The sequence below is a fragment of the Dinoponera quadriceps genome, unplaced genomic scaffold, assembly GCF_001313825.1.
Source record: "Dinoponera quadriceps isolate SergipeBrazil2010 unplaced genomic scaffold, ASM131382v1 scaffold1471, whole genome shotgun sequence".
Lineage (NCBI taxonomy): Eukaryota > Metazoa > Arthropoda > Insecta > Hymenoptera > Formicidae > Dinoponera > Dinoponera quadriceps.
In genome coordinates this window covers 705337-728005 of record NW_014555591.1, presented here as the reverse complement: position 1 = coordinate 728005, position 22669 = coordinate 705337, and the positions used below count along the sequence as shown (strand labels likewise).

General features: G+C 31.9%; 9 protein-coding genes across 10 annotated transcripts; 6 read left to right on the top strand and 3 right to left on the bottom strand.

Moving 5' to 3' along the window:
• Window positions 1-428: 428 nt before the first annotated feature.
• On the top strand, window positions 429-2123 carry LOC106744788 (guanine nucleotide-binding protein subunit beta-like protein 1). Its single transcript, XM_014619827.1, has 4 exons — window positions 429-765; window positions 996-1174; window positions 1239-1572; window positions 1678-2123. The coding sequence occupies exons 1-4, from the start codon at window positions 619-621 to the stop codon at window positions 1981-1983; spliced, it is 966 nt and encodes a 321-aa protein (XP_014475313.1). The 5' UTR covers window positions 429-618; the 3' UTR covers window positions 1984-2123.
• Window positions 2124-2142: 19 nt separating this feature from the next.
• LOC106744787 (tyrosine--tRNA ligase, mitochondrial) lies at window positions 2143-4113 on the bottom strand. Its single transcript, XM_014619826.1, has 3 exons — window positions 3665-4113; window positions 2625-3523; window positions 2143-2558 (listed from the first exon to the last, which is right to left on the bottom strand). Exons 1-3 carry the CDS (start codon window positions 3802-3804, stop codon window positions 2209-2211), a joined length of 1389 nt encoding a protein of 462 aa, XP_014475312.1. The 5' UTR covers window positions 3805-4113; the 3' UTR covers window positions 2143-2208.
• A 288-nt stretch (window positions 4114-4401) lies between these two features.
• On the bottom strand, window positions 4402-7542 carry LOC106744755 (rac GTPase-activating protein 1-like). Its single transcript, XM_014619774.1, has 11 exons — window positions 7400-7542; window positions 7158-7305; window positions 6812-7014; window positions 6588-6736; window positions 6101-6512; window positions 5835-6004; window positions 5542-5668; window positions 5228-5460; window positions 4855-5149; window positions 4604-4779; window positions 4402-4533 (listed from the first exon to the last, which is right to left on the bottom strand). The coding sequence occupies exons 2-11, from the start codon at window positions 7237-7239 to the stop codon at window positions 4470-4472; spliced, it is 1911 nt and encodes a 636-aa protein (XP_014475260.1). The 5' UTR covers window positions 7240-7305; window positions 7400-7542; the 3' UTR covers window positions 4402-4469.
• Window positions 7543-8605: 1063 nt separating this feature from the next.
• On the top strand, window positions 8606-10736 carry LOC106744749 (protein KBP homolog). Its single transcript, XM_014619767.1, has 3 exons — window positions 8606-8750; window positions 8841-9446; window positions 9561-10736. The coding sequence occupies exons 1-3, from the start codon at window positions 8702-8704 to the stop codon at window positions 10361-10363; spliced, it is 1458 nt and encodes a 485-aa protein (XP_014475253.1). The 5' UTR covers window positions 8606-8701; the 3' UTR covers window positions 10364-10736.
• A 521-nt stretch (window positions 10737-11257) lies between these two features.
• Window positions 11258-13177, top strand: LOC106744748 (KIF1-binding protein homolog). Its single transcript, XM_014619766.1, has 3 exons — window positions 11258-11309; window positions 11398-12662; window positions 13160-13177. The coding sequence occupies exons 1-3, from the start codon at window positions 11258-11260 to the stop codon at window positions 13175-13177; spliced, it is 1335 nt and encodes a 444-aa protein (XP_014475252.1).
• Window positions 13178-13605: 428 nt separating this feature from the next.
• On the top strand, window positions 13606-15285 carry LOC106744747 (KIF1-binding protein homolog). Its single transcript, XM_014619765.1, has 2 exons — window positions 13606-13657; window positions 13742-15285. Exons 1-2 carry the CDS (start codon window positions 13606-13608, stop codon window positions 15283-15285), a joined length of 1596 nt encoding a protein of 531 aa, XP_014475251.1.
• Window positions 15286-16101: 816 nt separating this feature from the next.
• Window positions 16102-17868, top strand: LOC106744746 (protein KBP homolog). The gene is made up of 2 exons (XM_014619764.1): window positions 16102-16144; window positions 16241-17868. The coding sequence occupies exons 1-2, from the start codon at window positions 16102-16104 to the stop codon at window positions 17866-17868; spliced, it is 1671 nt and encodes a 556-aa protein (XP_014475250.1).
• A 742-nt stretch (window positions 17869-18610) lies between these two features.
• On the bottom strand, window positions 18611-19857 carry LOC106744754 (coiled-coil domain-containing protein 115-like). 2 transcript variants are annotated; one of them, XM_014619772.1, is made up of 2 exons: window positions 19741-19857; window positions 18611-19306 (listed from the first exon to the last, which is right to left on the bottom strand). In XM_014619772.1, exon 2 carries the CDS (start codon window positions 19259-19261, stop codon window positions 18758-18760), a length of 504 nt encoding a protein of 167 aa, XP_014475258.1. In that variant the 5' UTR covers window positions 19262-19306; window positions 19741-19857; the 3' UTR covers window positions 18611-18757. The 2 variants fall into 2 exon arrangements, with proteins under 2 accessions (XP_014475258.1, XP_014475259.1); XM_014619773.1 differs by having other exon boundaries at window positions 18611-19279.
• Window positions 19858-20448: 591 nt separating this feature from the next.
• LOC106744753 lies at window positions 20449-22631 on the top strand. Its single transcript, XM_014619770.1, has 5 exons — window positions 20449-20722; window positions 20989-21039; window positions 21119-21250; window positions 21331-21547; window positions 21642-22631. The coding sequence occupies exons 1-5, from the start codon at window positions 20613-20615 to the stop codon at window positions 22260-22262; spliced, it is 1131 nt and encodes a 376-aa protein (XP_014475256.1). The 5' UTR covers window positions 20449-20612; the 3' UTR covers window positions 22263-22631.
• Window positions 22632-22669: the final 38 nt, after the last annotated feature.

Genomic DNA, 22669 nt, shown 5'->3' with positions numbered 1-22669 from the left:
TTGATCAATCAGAGCAAAACTCACTGAAATCAACCTAGTGAACTTCGCTCTGATTGGTCAAATTTCAATCTAATCTCAACCTAATTCGTAATCTGATAAAGCCTGATTCTTGAAAATATTGTATACGATATTTCATGAATGTCACTAGAATATCGCACGCAACTTTGTAGTGAATAGTAATGCAGAAATCATAAAATATCATATGTGATATTTTTCACATATTTTCAAAAATCCAAGACCTGATTAAGGTCGTTGCGATTAAAAACAATCAGATTCATGAATTTTACAACAGTTGCAAAGCTGCTTTCTCTGCTGAACGTAACCATTGAAGGTTTTTTATTGGCTGTCGCGACAAGCGTTGCATCTGCTTACAATCGACTAGTAACTAATGTAGAATGACCTTTACGTGTAGTTTTCAATACGTTATCACCTCCATTATTATTTTGCGGCACGTTTCTGTCATCTATGGTCCCAAGTCCCTGGCGGGAATAGAAAACAAACCTATAATCTAACTTGTAGAAAGTTTAATGTATCGTTATTGTAGTTTGTTATGACAGCATTCCGTATTTTATTCTGCCTACTTTTACGCTAAATTGTAAAGGGAACAAGATAGCAACGATGCCTGCCCCTCCACCGGACCCCAAATTTTTGTTGCGCGGCGATATGGGTGAAAATGTACACAGTTTGTTATTTTCGATTAATTCTAATATGGAACATCTTTATGCTGGCGATGGGAAAGGCACAGTTCATATTTGGGATTTAAAGGTAACTATTTTGTTCCTTACAAAACTTCCTGTCATTACAAAACTTCGACAGATAGATATAAATCCTCATTTACATATGAAGGTGGTATTGTATTTTTGAATTATGAACTTATGTAATCAGTAGAGTTATTAAAATATTTGGCTGTAAAAAATTTATTTGTTGAGATTCATTAAAATGTTAAAGTATACATGTATCTAAGTTAGAAACTTTTTCTCTTCATGATGTTACAGATAAATAGGATAAAAAGTCGATTATCAGATGGAGACAGCCCATGTTTTAATTTGCACTCAACTAGTGAAGCTGACTTAATAGTACAACGGAGACATGGTATAATCGATATATATAACACAAGCGAATCAAATTGGATATTAAATAAGAGTGTTAACTATAAATATTGCAGTTTCTGCAGGTATATTAACAGATATGTCACAAGTATTTTTTTTTTAAGTTGATACTAAGATTTGCCGTTACAGATCTCAGTTATTGCCTGAGAAGGATGCAATATTGATCCCGCTTGATTCCTCGGTAGTAGGGATGTTATCATTGAAAACTCTCAATGTAGAATCGACATTAGATCCTTCCAAACTGTCCTACCATAACCAGTTAGGTACGGTGATGGCAGTAAAACCACTAAGACACATGAATGAATTGATTCTAATTGCTTATGAAGGTGGACAATTATTATTGTGGGATATGAAAAAGCATGATGTCCTTAGTTCTCTTAATGTAGAACACTTTCCAATGACTTTCGATTTTGATGTCTCTTTAATGCAAGGAATTCTTGGTAGTGCGTCAGACAAATTGGAGGTATTATGAAAATTGGTTCGATAGTTAAAACAATTTTCGAAATATATAAGATAATGAATATTATTCTAAGTACGAATATAGATATTACGTTTATCAATTTTTTAGATTTTTGGAATGTCGCCGAGTCATGCTTTATCTCACAAGTCTACAAAAAATTTGAGTAATGTTTCTGGCATATCCGTGCTCTCCGTAAGACCAGATAAGAAGATAGTTGCAGCCGGTTGTTGGGACGGACGCATGATGTTATTCTCATGGAAAAAATTGCGGCCACTTGCGATATTAAAGGAACACAGGGAAAGCATATACGATATTGCTTATTCGAATCGTGAAGTTGAGGCTTATGATACTAAATGTTTAATGGCAGCAACAGGCAAAAATGGCTATATATCTCTGTGGGATATATATAATTAAATTGTAAATATATACATATAGTGTATTTGTATAAAAAATGTATATAAATTTTTATATTATATAATTAAGCAGTCTATCAAATGTTTTCTATGATGATGCGTATATTGAAGGAAAAATTGAAGGGAAATTATTGTATTTATTTTGTATTAAATTTATTGATTGATCTTCCGAATGCTAAAACATCTTGTTTTATATGTACTTTTATATCTTACATTTTTTATGACATCACTGCCATCTGACTATATGGTATGTTCTCTTACCGACTCTGAGCAATGATGTATTATTACTTAATATATGTATGCCTGGTACAACTATCTCGTTTAAATTAGTAATTTTTTGATGATTTATATAAAATCCGCCCGCTGTTATGATTCGTTCCGCATCGTGGTCAGTTTTAAAGCATTTTGCTTTTCTTGCTAAATTATAGACAGTGAGTCCCGGTTCGGATATAACGTCTACTATAGTCGCACCTTCAAACGTATCCGCCAATTCTAATACATTCATTCTCACAAGGTATTCTAGTGATTGATCGTACAATGCTGCAGAAGCGCGCTTCGCCGCGACCAATCCTTTCTCTATAAGAAATCACAGTAAATGTATATAACAAGTAATTAACAATAGTAATTTCACATAAAAATTACCTCCATGCACCAGAAGTGTTACTTGTTGTGCTAGTAATTTTTGCGCTGTCCTCAGTTCTGGATTATTCCTATGTTCGTCCACAATTTCGTTAATTTTGTCTAGCGTCAAAAATGTAAACAGTTTCAAGAATTTCTCAATATCGGAGTCTCGAGTTCTAATGAAATATTGGTACAACTGGAAGCTCGAAGATCTTTCCGGAGATAACCATATCGCGTTCATAAGAGATTTTCCAAATTTCTTCCCACCCTCAGCCGTTATGAGCGGTAACGTAATGCCGTAAACATGTTTTTTCGTACTTTTTGTAATTAAATCGTATCCAGACATAATATTACCCATCTGATCGCTCCCGCCAATTTGAAAGCGACAGTTATATTTTTCCATTAACTGCAACCAATCGTACGCCTGAAATACCTGATAGGTGAATTCGGCGAAACTCATTCCCGTCTCAGAGTTTAACCGTGCCTGGACAGAAGTTCTGCCTAACATTGTACCCATTCTAAGATACTTTCCGATATTCCTCACGAACTCAATAACATCTACATTCGTGTACCAATCCAAGTTATTCACTATAATTGGGGGCTCCAGTTTCTCTTCCTTCTGTTTCCAGAAATATTTCTCATGATTATCAAAGACAGTCTCTATGTTCTTTGTGATAGACTTGACGTTTTCCTCTATTAAAACTTTTTCTATTTCAATACGCTCAGCCTTTCTGTGACTAGGATCACCTATTAAGCCTGTAGCTCCTCCTACTAGGGCTATAATTTGATGTCCTGCTCTCTGCCAATGCAAGAGATTCATTAGAATAAGTAAATTGCCAATGTGTAAACTATCCGCTGTTGGATCAAATCCAGCATAAACACACTGTGGTGATTTGTTCAACGATTCTACTATTTCGTTTCTGAAAAAATATATGTATAATATACATATAATATTCATAAATGTTATGAAGAAAATATAAGATGTAATTTCTACAATTTTAGATACGTTGTATTACACATAAAACGATATGCGTTTCTATAATATAATTTAATATACTTACGTATTAATATTGGGAAATATATCCTCGTACATGCCTCTTTCGTGAAGTTTTAATATGTTTCTGCTGCAATAAAATCTATGTTTGTTAAGATTAGCACGTTTAATGATGGTACATAATCGTAATAAACAACGAACGTTCATTCTGTTAAGTATTTGTATGACTTTAGAGAGTAAACACCGTTAATTATTTCTAAGATCGAGAAATCTGATTTTGCTTTGCATTTCTCGTATGGAAATTCACGCGTGCCACTTCTCGCAGCCGTTGATCCTTCCAAGCGAAATTCATCAACCTTTGCGTTTGGTAAATCTTAACCTCAAATAATCTGCGGCATTTGCTTCGCAGTCGCTACACACACACGCACGCACACACGCGCGCGCGCACTTGTAATATTAAAAGTAATAAATTTTGGTATTTGAATTTAAACATAATCAAGAACTTTTCCCGGTATGGTCAGACTATAAGAACCATTATTAGCAAGAATAACAAATAAAAACGCTCTGTAAAACAAAATCAATAACATTTAACAATTTAAAGGAGCAATTGAAGGTCAGCATAAAATTAACACCAAGAAAATGTATTCATTTTTTTAATTAATACATTACAATTACCCATCAATAAGATATAATTGTCTTAAATATTAAATTTTGAACATGTGAGACCTATGCACAAAATAGAATATATAAATTAGGCGGTCGAGTGATTTTGTAGAAATATATTTACAAAAAAGAAAAAAAAATTGTACACACAAATATGTCAAACATAAAATTTTTCTTTCCGGTTAATACAATAAACATAAATTTACTCGTTAGAATCCTGCTCTAGAAGGTGGTGTAGCAAAATATTTCTTGTTTCTTCTCGCAAAAGTACGACTGTAAGTAAAAAATGAAGTAAGAAATAATGACAAGTACGGACAGGTAATAATTCTTTGTTGCCACTCACCTGGCAGCAAGTGGAGTATTGAAGAAACTGCGGGAAGTAGTGCGCTTAAGAAGCGACTCTGTGGATGGCGTGTGCCTTAATTCTCCTGTTTTCGGAGTGCATATGTCGTTTGTATTTGCTGGGTTCACATAATTATCCCAATAATCCGATGGGATTTGAAGTAGATTTTCTACTATCTGGAATAAGTATTCACATTGTTATAATTTCGTGTGTAATTCCTATATTAATACGTTACTGAAAATATCGTTTACCGCGACTTGATGCTTGGTTTCACTGAGCATATCGAGAGAAGGTTCTTGGGATCTGTAACCGACCAAAGTCGGTCCAAAGACTTTGGCGAGATTACTGATGGGCATTTTGCACTCTGGGCTACTTGATACTCTTTGCAAATGTAACATCAAGAAGGCCAGGGTATCTCGATTCGGTTGTGGTAGTTCTGAAATTGCTTGATAAAGAGCAGCATCAGCATCTTGTTTATCCGTTATCATCGTCGCGCGCACAAAATCCGCCCACAAACTGACAGTGATCAGCGGCTCACGTAGTGACCTGTAGAACATTAAATATTAATTTAGTTGAATATATATGCAGTACTTGTATCACGTGTAGCAGTTCAGGATGACATACCTGAGAAAATCTCTCAAGGTAGAACATATGGTCGGAATATCAACGTTGGAAAGATTCGGAGCACCTTTGCCTTTCAGGAATTTTTCCTTCAGACACTTAACATCAGCGGCTGCGCCGTTCACTCTGTATAAACCTTGTTCGTTCATTCCACGTAATTCGATCTCGTTAACGCAGTGAACTACTATAGAAGGCACCATTGGTGGTGTCATGGGTGTATAATCAGCTATAGTACCCTATTAATGATATTTCATGAAGAGATATATCGATCTGAACATATTTTACTAACACAGATATTATTATAATAGAATACTCACGGGTATACCACGTAATGTAGGTGTATTTCCCGTTGGGACACACGGCAGTGGTACTAAATTTTTACATTCAGTATGAGCCATAACTCGGCAATCTTTACATCTCTGTACAATCTTCCCAAATCGAATACTGTAATAAATTAATAAAAGGCATTAAGATGTTTCTCTCTAACTATAATTGAATCCTACCATTTTTATCTATACGATGCGTAAATAAATAAACAATTTTTGGATATACTTGGCAGAGAGTGAGAGATACCTATTTTGGAGTTGAAAATTTATAGCTATAAATTTACCTTTTACCACATGGTGTGCACGTTTCTTTTTTAATAACAGTTTTGGCTTCGAAATTATGAGTTCTAGACATCTTGGTATTTAAAGTATATCCACCAATGTTTGGGCTTGGCTTAAAAACATCCTCTGTGTCTGAACTTGATATAAGAATATCAGCCTTTGGTGCTGACGGCTAAAAACAGCAATTTTTAATTGTATGCACAATCACATACTGTAAATATTATCATAATGAAATTAAAAAGATAAATGGCATAATTTAGAAACATACCGCTGTATCTATCGGCATTTCGTTTGTATCTATGTGTGATAATTTGGGTCTGTCGCATTTTGTGTTACTCTTACGTCGTTTACGTGAATTACGCAAAGGAGTCTGAGGATCTATATTTTCATCGCCAGGTATAGCTTCAATTGTAGATGATGCGGTAATTGCACCATCTTTCGGCATAACTACAGTAGTAGTCGCTACTATCTTATCAGATGAATTTAATTCTGCGACTTTATGTATTGTACTGCGACGTTGTTTTGCGGAATATTCACCACTAGGTCGTCGCTCTTTTAATTCTCGTTTCTTCTGATTTTGTAAAATAACACTAGTATCTAAATCATCTTCTGTCTTTGACAAACAATTAAGGTCGCTCAGTATTGAACCTGTAGAATCTAGTTCAGCTATTGTGTTAAGTCTAAAATTACAATAGCATGATATTATTTGATAACCTGATAAATTGGATTGTTAATAGTTTTTAATCAATACTTACTTATCTATGTGCATATCTTGCACATGTATGTTACTTTGACGATTCAGAGTAGTATTGTTGAGAAACTGTAGCTTTTCTCTAGTCTCATCATTTATGTTTCTACCACCGTCATTAAACAAGAGATCCTTGGCCATAGTAATTTGTCTTTCCTAAAGGGTAAACACATATTATCGAACTCATATTCTTTCAAAAGTATTAAGATCGCATTAAAACATTCCAGTTACCAATGAATTTTTCTGTTCTTCTGCAACACGACGTTTATATTTTTCTTCTTCCAAGTTCCTTCTAGCATGATCCAATTTCCTCTCGAGACTGTTATTGTTACGATGAACTTTATCCAAGGCTGAATGAAGACGTTGGCATTCTTGTACCGACGCTAACCACTTCTGTCTCATTTCTTCTTGGTTTAGGGTAAATTGTAAGAATTCTATAAACGAAACAATATCATAACAATGAACACATTAATATTCATAAATATAAGAAAATTGTACACATCTCATCGTGTAATATTTTTCTAAGTACAACTAAAATATAACAAATGTAACAAATTACAGCTACAAAAATACAAACCTTCCTCACGGGATCCATTTATCAGGGCATTCGTGCATCTCACCAGCTCATCATAAGAAGCCAAAAGTGATAATGAAGCCATTCTGACACTCAATATCGTTTCTCTTGTAAATTTTCACACCAGCACGTATTATCAACTTGAAATAATCTGCATAAATAAATGCACGTTTCGAAGTCTTCTCTTTCGTTTTCTCTTGAGAATATGGATATTTGTCACTTTTAGAGCACAATACAATACCTACTATCAACTTTCAAGATCCTATTTCTAGAATTTCTGTGAAAATCGTCAAAGTCGGGATATCCAACATCGACGTTACTTCACGCCATGATGTTTAAACTGTCGAAGCCTTGAATTTGAAAATCGCATCTTTTTCACGACCGTTAAGCACAACAGAAAATAGAGACCTCTTGCGGCGAGTTGTAAGTTATAGATACAGATATTTGGAGCTGCGTTCGGAAGCACCACACTGAGAATAAAGTAACAATTAATTGACCAATCAGGACGAAAAGAATTAAGATATCATGATTGGTCAATTAAATAATTAAATGCCACTCTACACTCAGTGTGTATTTCTAATGTCAATTGTGTATTTCAAAGCAAAATGAACATTACAAAAATGAGCAAATTTACTAGATGTTAATCAATAAAATTATAAACATTCCGGTGAATTCACTTACTTTTGTAATTCTCACTTTGTTTTGAGGTGTACAATCGACCCTTCGGATGTTTCTCTTTCTCTTTCTCTCTCTCTTTCAATTTTTGGCTACAGGCGTTCAAAAGAGTATATATCCCAACGTTACTCACGAATAAGGAAATTACGTAGTATATAAGATGAGGTTCCAAAATTGCGTTCTGCCTAGGCAGCAACGTCAAAAATTAAAGAGAATTCACACGTTGACAGAAAAGCAGAAAGCAGAAAAGCAACCAACCAGAACTCGCGCTGGTAGTAAGCAGTAGATAAAGCAGAAACCGTTGACAACCAGCGTGAGATTTGCTGCTTTTCTGCTTTTCGTAAGGTGTGAATTCTCCTTTAGAATTGCGTCTTGAGAATGATATTTTCCGCGTAATGGTTCTCGCAGCCAACACGATGCGTGACGCGATATAAGACACGCGATGGGCAAGATCTGAATGAACGTACTACTTTTCCAGAAGAGCTGCACGCTCATTGGATATCACGTCGAGCTGGTGTGAGAGCCACAACGCGCATTTTAAACCTGAAAACCTTAGTATGCATTAATCATCCAATCAAATTCGTCATTAATAAATACTTTATAATTATTGCTTCTAACTGGTACATTCTCCTAGATTTATGGAAGATCTAAAAGAATATTCCAATCATATACAATAATCACAAAACATTTAGTAAACTGCTTTTTCTGCTGATCACAATGCTTGGTCTATATATATATATCGTTGATATAGGCCAACATGCTACCTGCCACCAGAATTGAAGAAAGGAAGGACATATAAACGTTGGTATAAACGAAATAGTTAACACAAAAAGCTTTCTTTATTAATATCGATAATATATTCATTTCTGGAAATGTCTGCCGAAGATATGAGCGAACGGGAAAGCATATCTGTCGAATCGGGTAATGAAGCAAAATAATATATTCAGAGAAAACTAATAAATTAAAACGAATCAAGTCCACCGAATAATCACTTGACATTGATTTGTTTAGCGTTCGTCGTAACATCAGAGATGATTGAGATCGCAAAAAATGCTGAGAGTATGGATATTAGCATGGAAGTTTTTGAAATCTTAAAATCATTGGTCAACATTATAAGAACTGTAGAAGAAAAGTTATATTATAAAAATGAATTAAAAGAGACTAGGGCAATAGAAAGCAAAGTGAACAGATTGTTTCAGGATATAATCAAATGTAAGGATATAAGATACAATGACAGTGTAATTCTTGGACTAGCTTACCTACTTATATTTTGGATATATGATAACGTAATAGAAGACCAATTGGATTGCACAGAAGCTTATCTTGTAAGATGTTTAGAATTGTTAAAAGGAAAAGAACTAGATCATATTGTTATTTTGCTAGTTATCAGAGTCCTTAACCATTTAGGCAGCAATTATCTTAGTCTGAAAAAACCAAAAGATTCTATACCAATCTTTGAGAAAGCACTGCAGCTATATTTGGCATATACAAAGGGAAAAGATGAATATCCAGTCCCTTTTAATATATTAAACATGTTTAATCTTGAGGTAGACAAAAGTCCCAAAAATTTACTGGAAGAAGTATATATCACAATTTTAGAAAAATTAATAGAGACAAGTGAGGGAATTTTTCAGACAGATGAATGTACACGTATACGGTACAAGCTTGAATATTTCAATCAGTATGTAAGATACATACCAATTACTATAAGATCTGCTAAATTTGTTATAGAATCAGCATTAATATCAGAGTATTTTTTATCTCGAAATAATTTTACTGCAGCCAGAAATTATCTTATCGCTGCAGAGTGGATATTAGATAGACTTTATGTAGACAGATATAAAGAAAGCAACATACAGACCCTTCTAAATAAAAAAGATTTGATACATGTCAAGTATAACGACATATGTAAGAAACTAGTCAGATATTGGGCAAGATATGGACTTGCCCTTCTACGTTTGTCTGTGGAACAATTACTGCAGAGTGAAAAAAAGAACGATTCTTTTGAAGTAAATGATTCAAAAGTAGAATCATCTATAGAATTCCACGAGCAATTCAATAAATTAACACAATTTGTGGATCCAAAAGAATATCCAATATATTATAGTATAATCACAGATAAATACCTGACACATTATTCTGATGCTGAAAAAGTTTATACAGATGTTTTATATTGGCTTGAGAATGCAAATGTATATTATACCCCGGATAAGCATAAAGTAGAATTTATATCGATTGCTCAAGATATTTCTAAAACATGCAAATATTTTGCATGTTATAAGCAAGACACGGGAGACCAGATAATACTGCATTTAAAGAGAATAGCTATTTTAGAAAACGTTCTGGAGATTTTAGACAAACATCGTGATCATAATATTTGTAAGCAGATTTGGATTGAACTAGCAGTCATCTATTCAACATTGATGGATTTAATATTAAGAAGCTACCGGATAGATAAAAAACCGATGACATTTTCTCCGAAAGAATGTGTGATAGCTTGCATGAGTAATTTTGAAATATATTTAAATTCTTAAGTTAACATATGTGTGTTATTGATTAATGGATGAAGAGATGGATGGATATGTGACTCGGATTACTAATCTAAGTTTTATATTATTATTTAGACGTGAGATATTTATATTTACTCTAGAAATATTATTAATAATATGCCGAAATATAGAATATATAGAAATAGTTTGCTGAAATAATCTCTCAATTGATCCCACTTTATTAAGAGGTTATATGACATTTAATATTTAAAAAAATTTGTTATGCCACGCACGCGCTCAAAGTTGAAGTATGAGAAGTTGATATTTACTGAATTTAATTGAAACGTACATTGGCGAAATGATAATGAAATGGGGTCAATTGAGAACAAATTTTCAGCATAATATTTCTATCAGGATAGACAGAGATATTCTAAAAATTTTTGCAATAAAATTATAAAGAGAAAATGTGAAATATAAGATGGAAAAAATGTCAATAAATATTATTTTCAAGAAAAATAAATATTCGTGCAAAAATATTATGCTTATTTATATGTACTCAGTAGATTATGACATGACGCGCTAATTAATTAATGATTATTATTAATGTTGTTACCATTTCGGATGATCCTTAAAAAATATTTTATTTATTTATTTCTGTTAGGAAAATAGTTTATCATTTGACCTATAAGTAGTCATGTGAAGTCAAGATATGTTTTAGTTATGAAAAGTAATCAACGTATCTTGGCTATACATAGCTATGTTTGTCTATGTTATTTACATTAGGTTCAGGCGAGATCTGAAAATGTACACAAGTCAAATCCCTTAACCGGTGATTATACTTACCAAGCGTTAGATTTGCTTAACACAGTCACTGATATGTTGTATTTATCGAGAAATCCCACTTACCATCACCAATAATTAATACGGTTCTTTTTAAAAATGTCTACTAACGAAAGCACAAGCGAACAGGGATGCAAGTCCACCGAATCTGGTAATAAACAAGAATAATATATTACACAAGAGAGAGGATTATTATATAGTGTATCCATAGAATAATATTTTAACGTTGACTTGTTTAGCGTCCGGCACGACAGCGGAGCTGAGTGAGAATGCCGGCAATATCGAAGGCTTTACAATGAACATTAGTGAAGAGTTTGTTGAAATTTATAAATCATCTATTAATCTTGCAAAAGCCGCGAACACAATAGTCCAAGATTTTTCACGCAGGTTGGATATATTATATCAAAGTATAATTAACGCAGAAGATGCAAATCCGGATGAAGTTGCGACTCTTGCAGACGCTTATCTATTTCTGTCTAATTTATATATTTTTGAAAGTACTAAAAAAGAAATAACTCTTGCTGAGCTTGCTATTACGAAATGCATAGAATTATTAAAAAGAAGAGAGCTTGGTCACAAGTTTATTTTGACAGCTGTAAACGCGTATTATAATTTAGGCGTTTTATACAATGAACAAAATAAGCAAGAATTATCTATGATGGTTTATAATACAGCATTCGAACTATATTCGACGTACATAAAGGAAGAAATATATCCGGCTCCACTTTACATTGCATCGTATTTAGGCCTTGTAAATGTGGATCCACAAGATTTACTGGATAAAAGAAGCATAATAGTTATGCAAGCCTTATTGATTGGGTATGGGAATTTAGATAAAAATACAGAGGCGGATCGAATACATATGGAGAAAATTGCAATATGTCAACATGAGATACTGAACAAAAAATTAAATAGTACTTTATTATTAGCTACAGATTATAATATGTGGCTATTAATAGCACTGACCTTATCCCAATATTTTGTAACGCGTAATCGTTTTACTGAGGCCAGAGATCATCTTGCTGTTGCTTCACTCATGGCAAAGCTATTTTATGAGAAGGCTTACATGAAAATGGACGAATCAGAAAATGCAAGTAAGAAAGCTTTTTTGTATGATATGTATCAACAGATATCAGCTGACATAGCTATATATTGGGCAAGATATGGAATCCAACTTTTACGATCATCGCAAGAAAGAATTTTGAATGGTATAGAAAATAAACTTTGCGCGGTATGTAATTTAACAACACTATCTATAGTAACATCTAGCGAGGACGAATCTAATAAATTATTAATATTCGCTGACGAGAAAAATGATCTGCAAGAATTCACTGCTACCATCACGGATAAATATTTCTCAAGTTATACCGAAGCTTTAGTGATTTTTGAGAACGTTATGAAGTATCTTAACGAAGCAAAAATGTATTATAATAATAAATGTATTAATTATAATGTTGAGAAGCATCTAAAATCATATGTGTGGACTACATTACTCATCTCGCAGGTACATAAATATTTTGCTTTTTATGTAAGCAAAACTGAAAAGTTGAAGCTACACGAACAGCGTCAAAAGATTTTATTAAGTGATTTAGAGAAAATAAATTTTAAACGTGACGCTTGGGTCTCGTCATTGTTGATTGAAGCAATAATTATTGCCAATGATATATTAGAGATAATGTGCGAAAATTTGCAGTCGCAAAGGAGAGAACCGGAGAAATCAACTGAAAAATTAACCGAAGAAATGCCAATTAAACATGAAATGAATAAAATAATAAAGACTTGCGTTGAAATGTGCTGTTTATATTTAACTTTTCCTAAATTTGTGAAGATTCATAATCTTGTATAATATAACGATACTATGCCGTTGTAATGTTAACATGATATATTAATGCGAAGATATCGGAATTCTTGTTATTACGCTTATTTTTAAATATTTCATACATTATAATATAACGATAAATGATTATACTTTAATTATTATATGTTATTGTTTTTACACAGGGTATACGTAATAAATAAAATACTATTTGTAAACATTTTGCTGTTCCATTTATTAAATTTAGGTTGAAATAAATATTTCATTATTATCGTCAATGTTACCGTTAATTTTAATTAAATTTCTACTTAGTCCCTGAAAGATATCTCATTAGTTTTGTGTATGTATATGAGAAGAGAGAATATTCATAATTTTATCTGTATGTAATCTCATGAAGACAAAGGATGTTCCAGTCAAGTTAAGTAATCAAAATACTTTGTATACCTTTACATGTTTACATATGTTGCTTGCTTTAAAGCTAAAGAAAATCCGAAAGTAAACACGAATCGAGCTCACTAACCGCTAATTATTTAAGCGCTACTTCTGTTGAAGTATAGTCAATAAGGCATTGCGTTTATACGGAGAATTCGTCTTACTGTTAATACCGATAATCACACGATTCTTTCTAAAGATGTCCACCAATGAAAGTACGAGCGAACAGAAACGCAGATCGGTCGAATCTGGTAATGAAAAAGAATAATATACTCGTAATGAGCGTTACGCACATTGTCGAGAAAATAATAATACTTTAACGTTGACTTGTTTAGCATCGGCAACAGAGCCGGTCGAGACTATTGAAAGTAGCGAGGATTCAACAATAGACGTTGATGAAAAATTTGTTCGAGTTTTACAATCATCGCACATGATCAGTGAGTCCATAAAGGATGGATGTCCTTCTAAAAAGCAGAATAAGATGATCAAAGTGATAAAATCGAAGATGGATCAATTGTACCGCGATATAAACACATCGAAAGTCGTGAATACCGATAACGTTGTGTGTCTTGCACAAGCTTACTTACATCTGTTTCGTATATACGCTAATAGCATAGATGATTCACAACTAAATATTGCTGAATCCCACATCAATAAATGTGTGAGTCTCTTAGAAGGAAAAGAAACGGAACGTAAAGTTATTTTGACAGCTGTAGATGTGTATTATTATTTGAGTCATTTCTACCGTAAGTTAAACAAGTATGAATCATCTTTGATAACTTCTACGAAGATATTGCAACTATATGTAACATACACCACGGATAAAGAGTACATATCTCCTATTAATGTTGTATCTTCTTTTATCTCGGACAAACAAGAAGATTCTGAATATTTGCTGGAGCAAAATTGTATAAAAGTTTTACAAGACTTATTAGCGGAGTCTGGAAGTCCAAAGGCAGATAAAACAACTGGCCATACAGTTATCGATAAAATAGCTGTTAGTAAATACATGTTATTAAAGAGATTAGTGAATAGAATATCACGTTTAGACTATGTCAAGTGGGTTTCACACTTAATGTCCTTAGCCGATATCCTGTTAAGATTCGAACATTTTACTGAAGCTAGAGATCATCTTGCTGCGGCTTCTTTTCTGATGAAAGAGTACTATCAGGAAGTATACGCGAAAACGGACGAAAAATATCCGGATAAAAAGATTTCCCTTTTCGAAGTATATCAAAAAACAACAACTCATATTGATATGCACTGGGCAAAATATGGACTGAAACTAATGCGATCATCGCACGAAAACTTACTGCGCAATGTAGAAGATAAACCGTGTACGATATGTAAGTTTGAACCGTCATCTGTAAAAAAGTTCGAGGAATGGCCCAATGAAGCATTCACTGACGTAAAAATATGTTTAAACGAATTCTCTGCTGAGATGGCAGGAGAGTACCTTACGAGTTATACTGATGCTAAAGCAGTTTTTGCAACTGTTCTGGCACATCTTAAAAAAGCGTTACAGTATATTGTTCCTGAATGTCATCTCTCACAATATGTGGAGATTATGCATGACACTGCCAACGCATACAAATATTTAGCACGTTATGAACAAGATGCAATTAAACAAGCGAAACTGCATAAACGGCGAATATGTACTTTAATGGACATAAATATGTTAGATATAGAAACTGATCAAAATCTGTTCCATCCGACTTGGTTTGAAATTGCAATTGCTCACTCTAATGTTTTGGATACAAATACTGAGAAATTTCGTTACAACAATAATAAATTCAATGAAGAATTGTTAAATGGTACAATCGAATCGGTGGAGAACATTATAGAAAATTGGAGTTTATATCTAAATCATTTTTCGTAAATATTATTTCGTATATATATCGACCGATAGGTGATTTCAATAAAAAAATGTTGTTTATTATTTACACATGGCAGAACACGCATATAAATCATTTATCACTCATATTGAAAATAGAAAATTACTTGATTTTCAATGATCATATAAAAACTAATCTTAATCATATAAAACTATTCTTAAGAGAAATAAAAATTCGTACAGGAAGATTGTAATTTTTATATTTATGTATTTTCGTGCAGATATTTGGTAGATTATAATATGTGATAATTCAATTATATTATACCATATTTTGTTTTAAGAAGACACACATAATATTTCTCATAAATGTTCTGTATTTTCGATTGAAAGTTAAATATCAATAAATATTTCGTTATTGTCGTCAAAATTGTTGTTGTTATTAGTCATATTTCAGTCCTTAAAAAATATTTAATTTATTTTCATAAAGAAAATAGTTCTTAATTTATATCTATAAAAAGTCAAAAGATAAGGAATTATATATATATATATATATATATGTTTAAATTTACGTTTACGGATACAGAAATTCGTGTGTTATATTTTAAGGTCAGTTTAAATGAATTTTGTATATTGCCGCGCACTTGTACGGAAAAATTATCCAATGATAGCGTCTAATTCAAGGAACACAACATAAAGTTATTTACAAAACACAACATAAAGTTATTTACAATTAAAAAGGTCGATTTCCCCGAATATATGCATTACAAGTCTATATAAATTTGTCAGTATAGATCTTTACAATAGTTTATATGGAGCAATCCTTCTTATCGGTATCGATTATTGATCTGTTCGATGCTAAAGATGCCCATAACAAGAAGAAAGTTTTGGCAATACCTGCAAATTGGTAATGATAAGATTTTTAATCATGTATTCAGAAGTCATTTAATACTTGACATCACGTAATATTCAACGAATAATTTTTCATTGTTGATTTATTCAGTATGCAGTTTGGAAAACCAGCAGCAGGTCGAAACAGTCGAGAATCCCGAGAATACGATGACTGTTAGTAAGAAATTTATTAAAGTTTTGAAATCATCGTTTAGAGTAACGAACGTCGATTACGAAAATCAAACTACTAAAACGCAGAAAAAAATGATTGATGATGTGGAAGCAAAGATGGACAGATTATTTCGCGATGTAATCGACTCGGAAGATACAAAATTCGACGATCGTGTAACACTTGCATTATCTTATCTCTACATGGCTTATATATATATTGATGACAAAGATGCAATACAAACCAGTAAAAGTTATCTTACGAAATGTTTGGAATTATTAAAAGAAAATGAACTCGATTGCAAAGCTATTTTAATAGTTCTCCGAGCGCTTAATGAATTGAGTTACATCGAACTGGTAACGGGAAATATTATAGAAAATGTATCACATTTAAATAAGGCATTGGAGCTATACTTGATGTACACAAAAGGAAATGACGATTATCCCGTTCCTATCGACGTTGCAAGCGTTCTTAGCATTGAAGATAAAATTAGTTGTAAGCGTTTACTGCAGCATATATACGAAACAACTTTAACAGCCCTATTGGATGTAGATGATAATAACTATTTACCTTTATGTTCTGAGAAGACAGATATAATAAAAAAAGCTTTAATATGTATGCATAAACGATTGGACGATCAACTGACAACGAAAATCTACAATTATCCAGAATGGATTATAAATTCAGTCATATTGTCCAATTATTTAGTAAGGTACGGTCGTTTTACAGAGGCTAGGAATCATCTCGCTGCCGCGAACTTTGTGCTACAGAAATATTTTGCAGATATTTGTCAACAAGTAGAGAATGAGAATTATACAAAATGCAAAGCACAAGATAGATACAGGCACGCGACTGCCATGACTACCTTGTATTGGGCGAAATATGGACTTGCACTTTTGAATTTATCAAGAAAAAGAGCCATAATACGAAGAGAGGATAACGAGGCGAATAATTCGCTATCAAGCAAATCAGAATGTCCGAGATGCACGAAATTTGAGATGCAGCCTAAGGGCTTACTAATATTTTCTGACATAGAAAAAGATCTAGAAGAGTTCGCTGTTCAGATCACCGATAAGTGTCCTTTAGATTACAAAGAGGCAAAAAAAGTTTTTGTGGATATTCTGAAGTGGTTTAATGATGTAAAGACGTATGTCATAAACAGCAATATTATTACAGACAGTAAGATACTAAATGAATTTGAAATTGGACTGGGCGTTTCTACAGCATATAGATACTTAGCATCCTTTGAGCAAGATAAGAGCAAGAAGATAAAACTATATAAACGACAAGCCGACAGTTTAGAAAAGATGATACAAATGTTTCAATCGTCAACTTCAATTCAAACAGAAAACATAGAACGCTTTAGTACTGAATTGATATTTAGTTACTCAACTGTAGTGGATATAATGACTGATCATTTACGCGCAGACAAAGATGATTTAACAGAAAAGGAGTCATTGGAAGTTAAGCTATTTTCGCAATACACCTTGAATGCTCTCAAATTATATCTTAAACTTTCAATGATAAATGATCCAACTATAACACTAAATAAGCAAATAAACGACTCATAAGCATTTTACTTTCATGTAACGGAGACATGCACTATCATGTTGCAAATAAAAAAACATAATATGAAGATTAATGTATATATAAATAATCTAGAAACAAATATTTTGCAAAAAATTGAAATTTTTACAGGTTATTTGAATATATATTTAGTACACACATAGATTACTTGAATTCAATAAATTAATGTAATACGATGTAATATAATTATATTTTAATAATATGTACTAATTATATTATTTTTAAACAATTTTTTACTTTTGCTTTTGAAGATTAAATATTTGTATATCATTATTATTATCGATAAAATAATTGTGGCTTTTAACGAATATTNTACTAAATTTTCCTCAAAAAAATTTTATTTTGATAACAAAAGTTATCAAGGAATACATTTCGAAACTTTAATAAAATTTTATATTGTACAACATATCTTATAACACCTGTGAAAAATAATCTCGGGTATTTATAATAACTAAGTAAATCAGATGATTTCTTCGTAACATTTTAAAGAGAATAGTAATAATATTATTGTTTCCTATAATTTATATTAAAATCTGTGAACAAATAGAACAGGATGACATTAATACGCTTTTACAATAGCCATACAGAAAGATATATAGTTAACAAATTAGCCAGGAAAAAGTACCGAGTTTATCCCAAATAATCATTTTTTTTTACGATTGGATTAAATTTTATATACTAATAAAACAATTAGTATAATGTTATTATTTAGTAACTTAATTTTTATATCTGAAAGAATACAATGTTCTTTTATTACAATTATAATTGCATGTGAATATGTGGAGTTATATATAATTCATCCCACAACCACTATTCTAAGTTTTTCTAAACATATAATGGAATTTATAAAAATCCATATAATAGAGAGAATTACTAAATAGTAATATCACTTTGACAACGTAAATTATGTTTTTGTGTATACAATGTTTTAAGCTTAGAAAATACAGAGGCAAGTTGCACTTGTATATTTGCTATCTTTGTGGCTAGATAAACAGATTCCTGAAAACGTTTTTGACTATTTTTTAAATTTTGTGGAACTAATACACCAAACCATTTTATAGGATCCCCTGGACTATCACTTTCATTATTTGATTTTTTTAAACTAATATCAAAATACTGCACTGTATTATCATTTTCATTTGTTACTTTAGTTTCCAAGTCAAACAAGGATATCATGGTATCTGTATTACTTGGAACTTGCAGAATACCAATGTTCTGCTTCCCACGAATATACTTTGCTTTCGCCAACTCAATGTAACCATCCTTCAGTAATATTTCCATTTGAATATTTCCACGAATCTTTTCCTCTATTAACTCTAACTTATGTAGCAGCAACTCGTCAATCTCTTCTGATAAAGCATCTATGCTTTTATTCATGTTTGTATTCTGTGAATTCTGCCAAAGATTTATACTTTTATTATTCTGCAAGTAAAATAATAAGATATTATAAAAAGTTCTCTAGAAAACAGTATAAAATAAAACTATAAACGCTACAATATATTAATTTAGACAATTACAAAGACTTCTATATACATGTATACTTGGTGAATTTAATGAATTTTAACATGTATTTCCATACTTGAAGTTTCTATATGAATATGGAAATGGAATATTTAATTATATATTGTTATAACATTGATATTTAGGTAAATGACAAGTTTCCTAACCTTGTAAAACTAGATCTTGAAGTTTTATTCTTTCTTTCATAATAAAAAGCTACGATTTTAATATTACATATTAAAATTGTAAAACCATCGAAAAACAGAATATAATTTAACAAAAATTAATAAGTTTTCTTTTATTATACACATTTATATCTTTGTCAATTATTAAGAAAATATATCTTAAAAACATACCGATTATTTATAATGTTTCGTACAAACGACGTATAATATCAAATGACAAATTCTCCGATAAATATGGCTTTGTTATTTAACAAATTTAATGAGTCTATTTTCTACTCCTGCACTGGCTGCACTACCTTACACTACTTACATTATTGTTCTTCGGTCTGTTCTTTTTAGCCGCGTTGCCGAACTGGTGCAATAAGTTAGAAAGAGACGTAGGAAGACATGGATGTAGGAATATAAAGCCCGTATCAGACTACGGATTGTGATTGAATTTGGACAATCAGTGCAAAGTTAATTGAATTCAAGTTTAGTGAAATTTAGTGAACTTTGCACTGATTGGTCAAATTCCTATTCAGCTCCAATCCGTAGTCTGATATGGGCTTTAAAAATTGCTGTGAAGTGTGTTACGAATTTAACATTCAATTTTTTACGAAGCTTCTACAAACGATTGGAGTTTAGGCGAATTTTGACAATCTTTAAACCTCCTGATGCAATACTTTTCTACCTGTATTTTAATATTGTGATATATATTCTTCTTCTATTGACGCGCTACAAGCTCCCTTTTATAAGGGCTTAATATATCTACCCTCTCTCATGCATGCATGTGGTACGCACTCAGATTTATACACATGCGTACGGGACTTACAGTTTAAACGCCGGTTCCGAACGGCAAATTTTTGGAGAGGTTTTTCCATGGCACTTGGTAGTTTGCCAGACCACCGAGAAGAGGAGCTACGAACGCGTGAGAATCTTTTTGGGTCTGCCGGGAATCGAACCCAGGACTTCTAAGCATAGTAAGATCAGTGTACTGTCTGTCATGCCACGGTTGCACTCGTTATGATATATTAAAAGATATTAAAAAATATTTGATTATCCACATGGCTACACCGGTATTAACAAAAAAGCAGCAAAGACAGAGTTTGTCAGCTAAAAAAGGACCTATTAAAGGTTTGCGGAATCTCTTAGCACAGCCTCATGAGAACTACTGGTAATATATTGTTTGATATTATTATTATTGCAAGTTGTACGTTGATTTTTACAATGATAATGATATTAAAACTACATCCTGATCTTTACTGCCAGTACTGCAAATCTAGGATATATGTAACATGAACTGTATATATTTGCAGTACTAACAGTGAATATTGAAATACAATCTAATTAATAATAATTTATTAATAGAGGTTGTATTATATAAAATTCATGCTTTGTACTATTTTATACTATTATCATATTGCATAATTTATTTCCTAGGCCTGTTGTGAATATCGATCAATATCCAACATTGATAAATCTTATGAATGAGTAAGTATGCTTCAGATTTTGATTATAAAAAAAAGAAAATTTGAAGAAGTATCGTAACAAAAATATTAAAATGCTACAGGTTATTACCTTTGATAAAACGGCCAAGTTTCAAAATTTCTGGATCAATGTTTAGATATACCTCAAAAGAAGAACGTATATTAGCCAGAAAAGAAGCATTAGAGAAAGAAATCAAACCTGATAACAATTTATTGTAAGCATTTTGATGACATTAAGTAGTAACTCGAATCGTAGCTTAAACTTTAATTAAACTAATTTGTATATGAATTTTAGAAAGTCTGTGATATTGGGTATCAATGCAGTTACCAGAGCTTTAGAAAAGAACAATATATGTTGCATTTTATTAGATGCCAGTGTGGAACCACCTCTCTTGGTAAAACACATTGTTGTTATGGCACAGAACAAGAAAGTACCTGTTCTTTTATTACCTGTTTTGAAGACAGTCACCTTACAAACTATCGGATTTGCCACAGCAGCTTTTGCTTTAAAGGTAACATGAATATATCTTTTTCCCATTTCAAAGAACTATTCTCGTTTGATAAATATTTAAAAAAGCATTAATATAATTTTATTTATATATACAGCATGATGTAATGCAATCCTCAGACAATGCATTCCATGCATTGTACCAACTAGTAGCGGAAGTGTTTAAAGATTTTGAACCCCCAAAATGTTCGCTGCAACTTTTTAAATCTGACGAGACACATGAGGAAAGTACGATGCATGAGGTGAAGACAAATGCAAATTGTGATCCAAATTCAAATATTTCAAAATCAGAGAAGTCTGATGTTGTAGTTACAGACATATATAGATATAGGTCTTCGCGAAAAGAGAGAGCTTTTGTGCCTCCAACTAGGAACAAGGACTGTCAAGTCCCGCAAGCAATGTCGGATGGACTCGTTGTTTACAATAATGATCTTGATTACGTTGACAGTAGAAATTTTATAAATATATCGGAGAATAAGGAAGACACAAATATCTGTGAAAAAGAAAGTCAATCCAAAGATGCAGAAGAAGATGAAATCAAAATATCTCTTAATGAACCAAAATTAATTACTAATAGCACGGATTCATGGAAACATGTAGATCATATTTCTAGAAAACGCAGAAATAGCGCTACTTATTTATCACTGAAAGTAAAATGCATACAAGGAAATAACAATAGGATAAAGGCGACTAAAATTGTTAAAAAGAAAAGGAAGTAATATATTTTAATATATTATTTATACGTTTCTAGAGTAATACAAAAGAAAAATAAATTGAGCTATGTAAATATGTACAGTTAAGCGGAAAATAATACAATGATGTTACTATACACTAATACAATATTATATATTAATATGAAACACCAAAAATGTACCTTTTTCTCTTATAGATCTTGTTATTATGTACAAAACTTAATCCTATTTTTTACACTGTCAGTTCACTGTGTGGAAACAATTTCAATTTAAACTACCTAACGCCAAAAACTAGCAAAAGAAGTTCTATATTTGTATAATATAATGTGATATTAGATTAACACATTATAATAAAATTTTTGCATATCAAAGTGGACTTGAGTCAGTCTTCTGTGTATTAACATTAACTATATATATATATATATATATATATA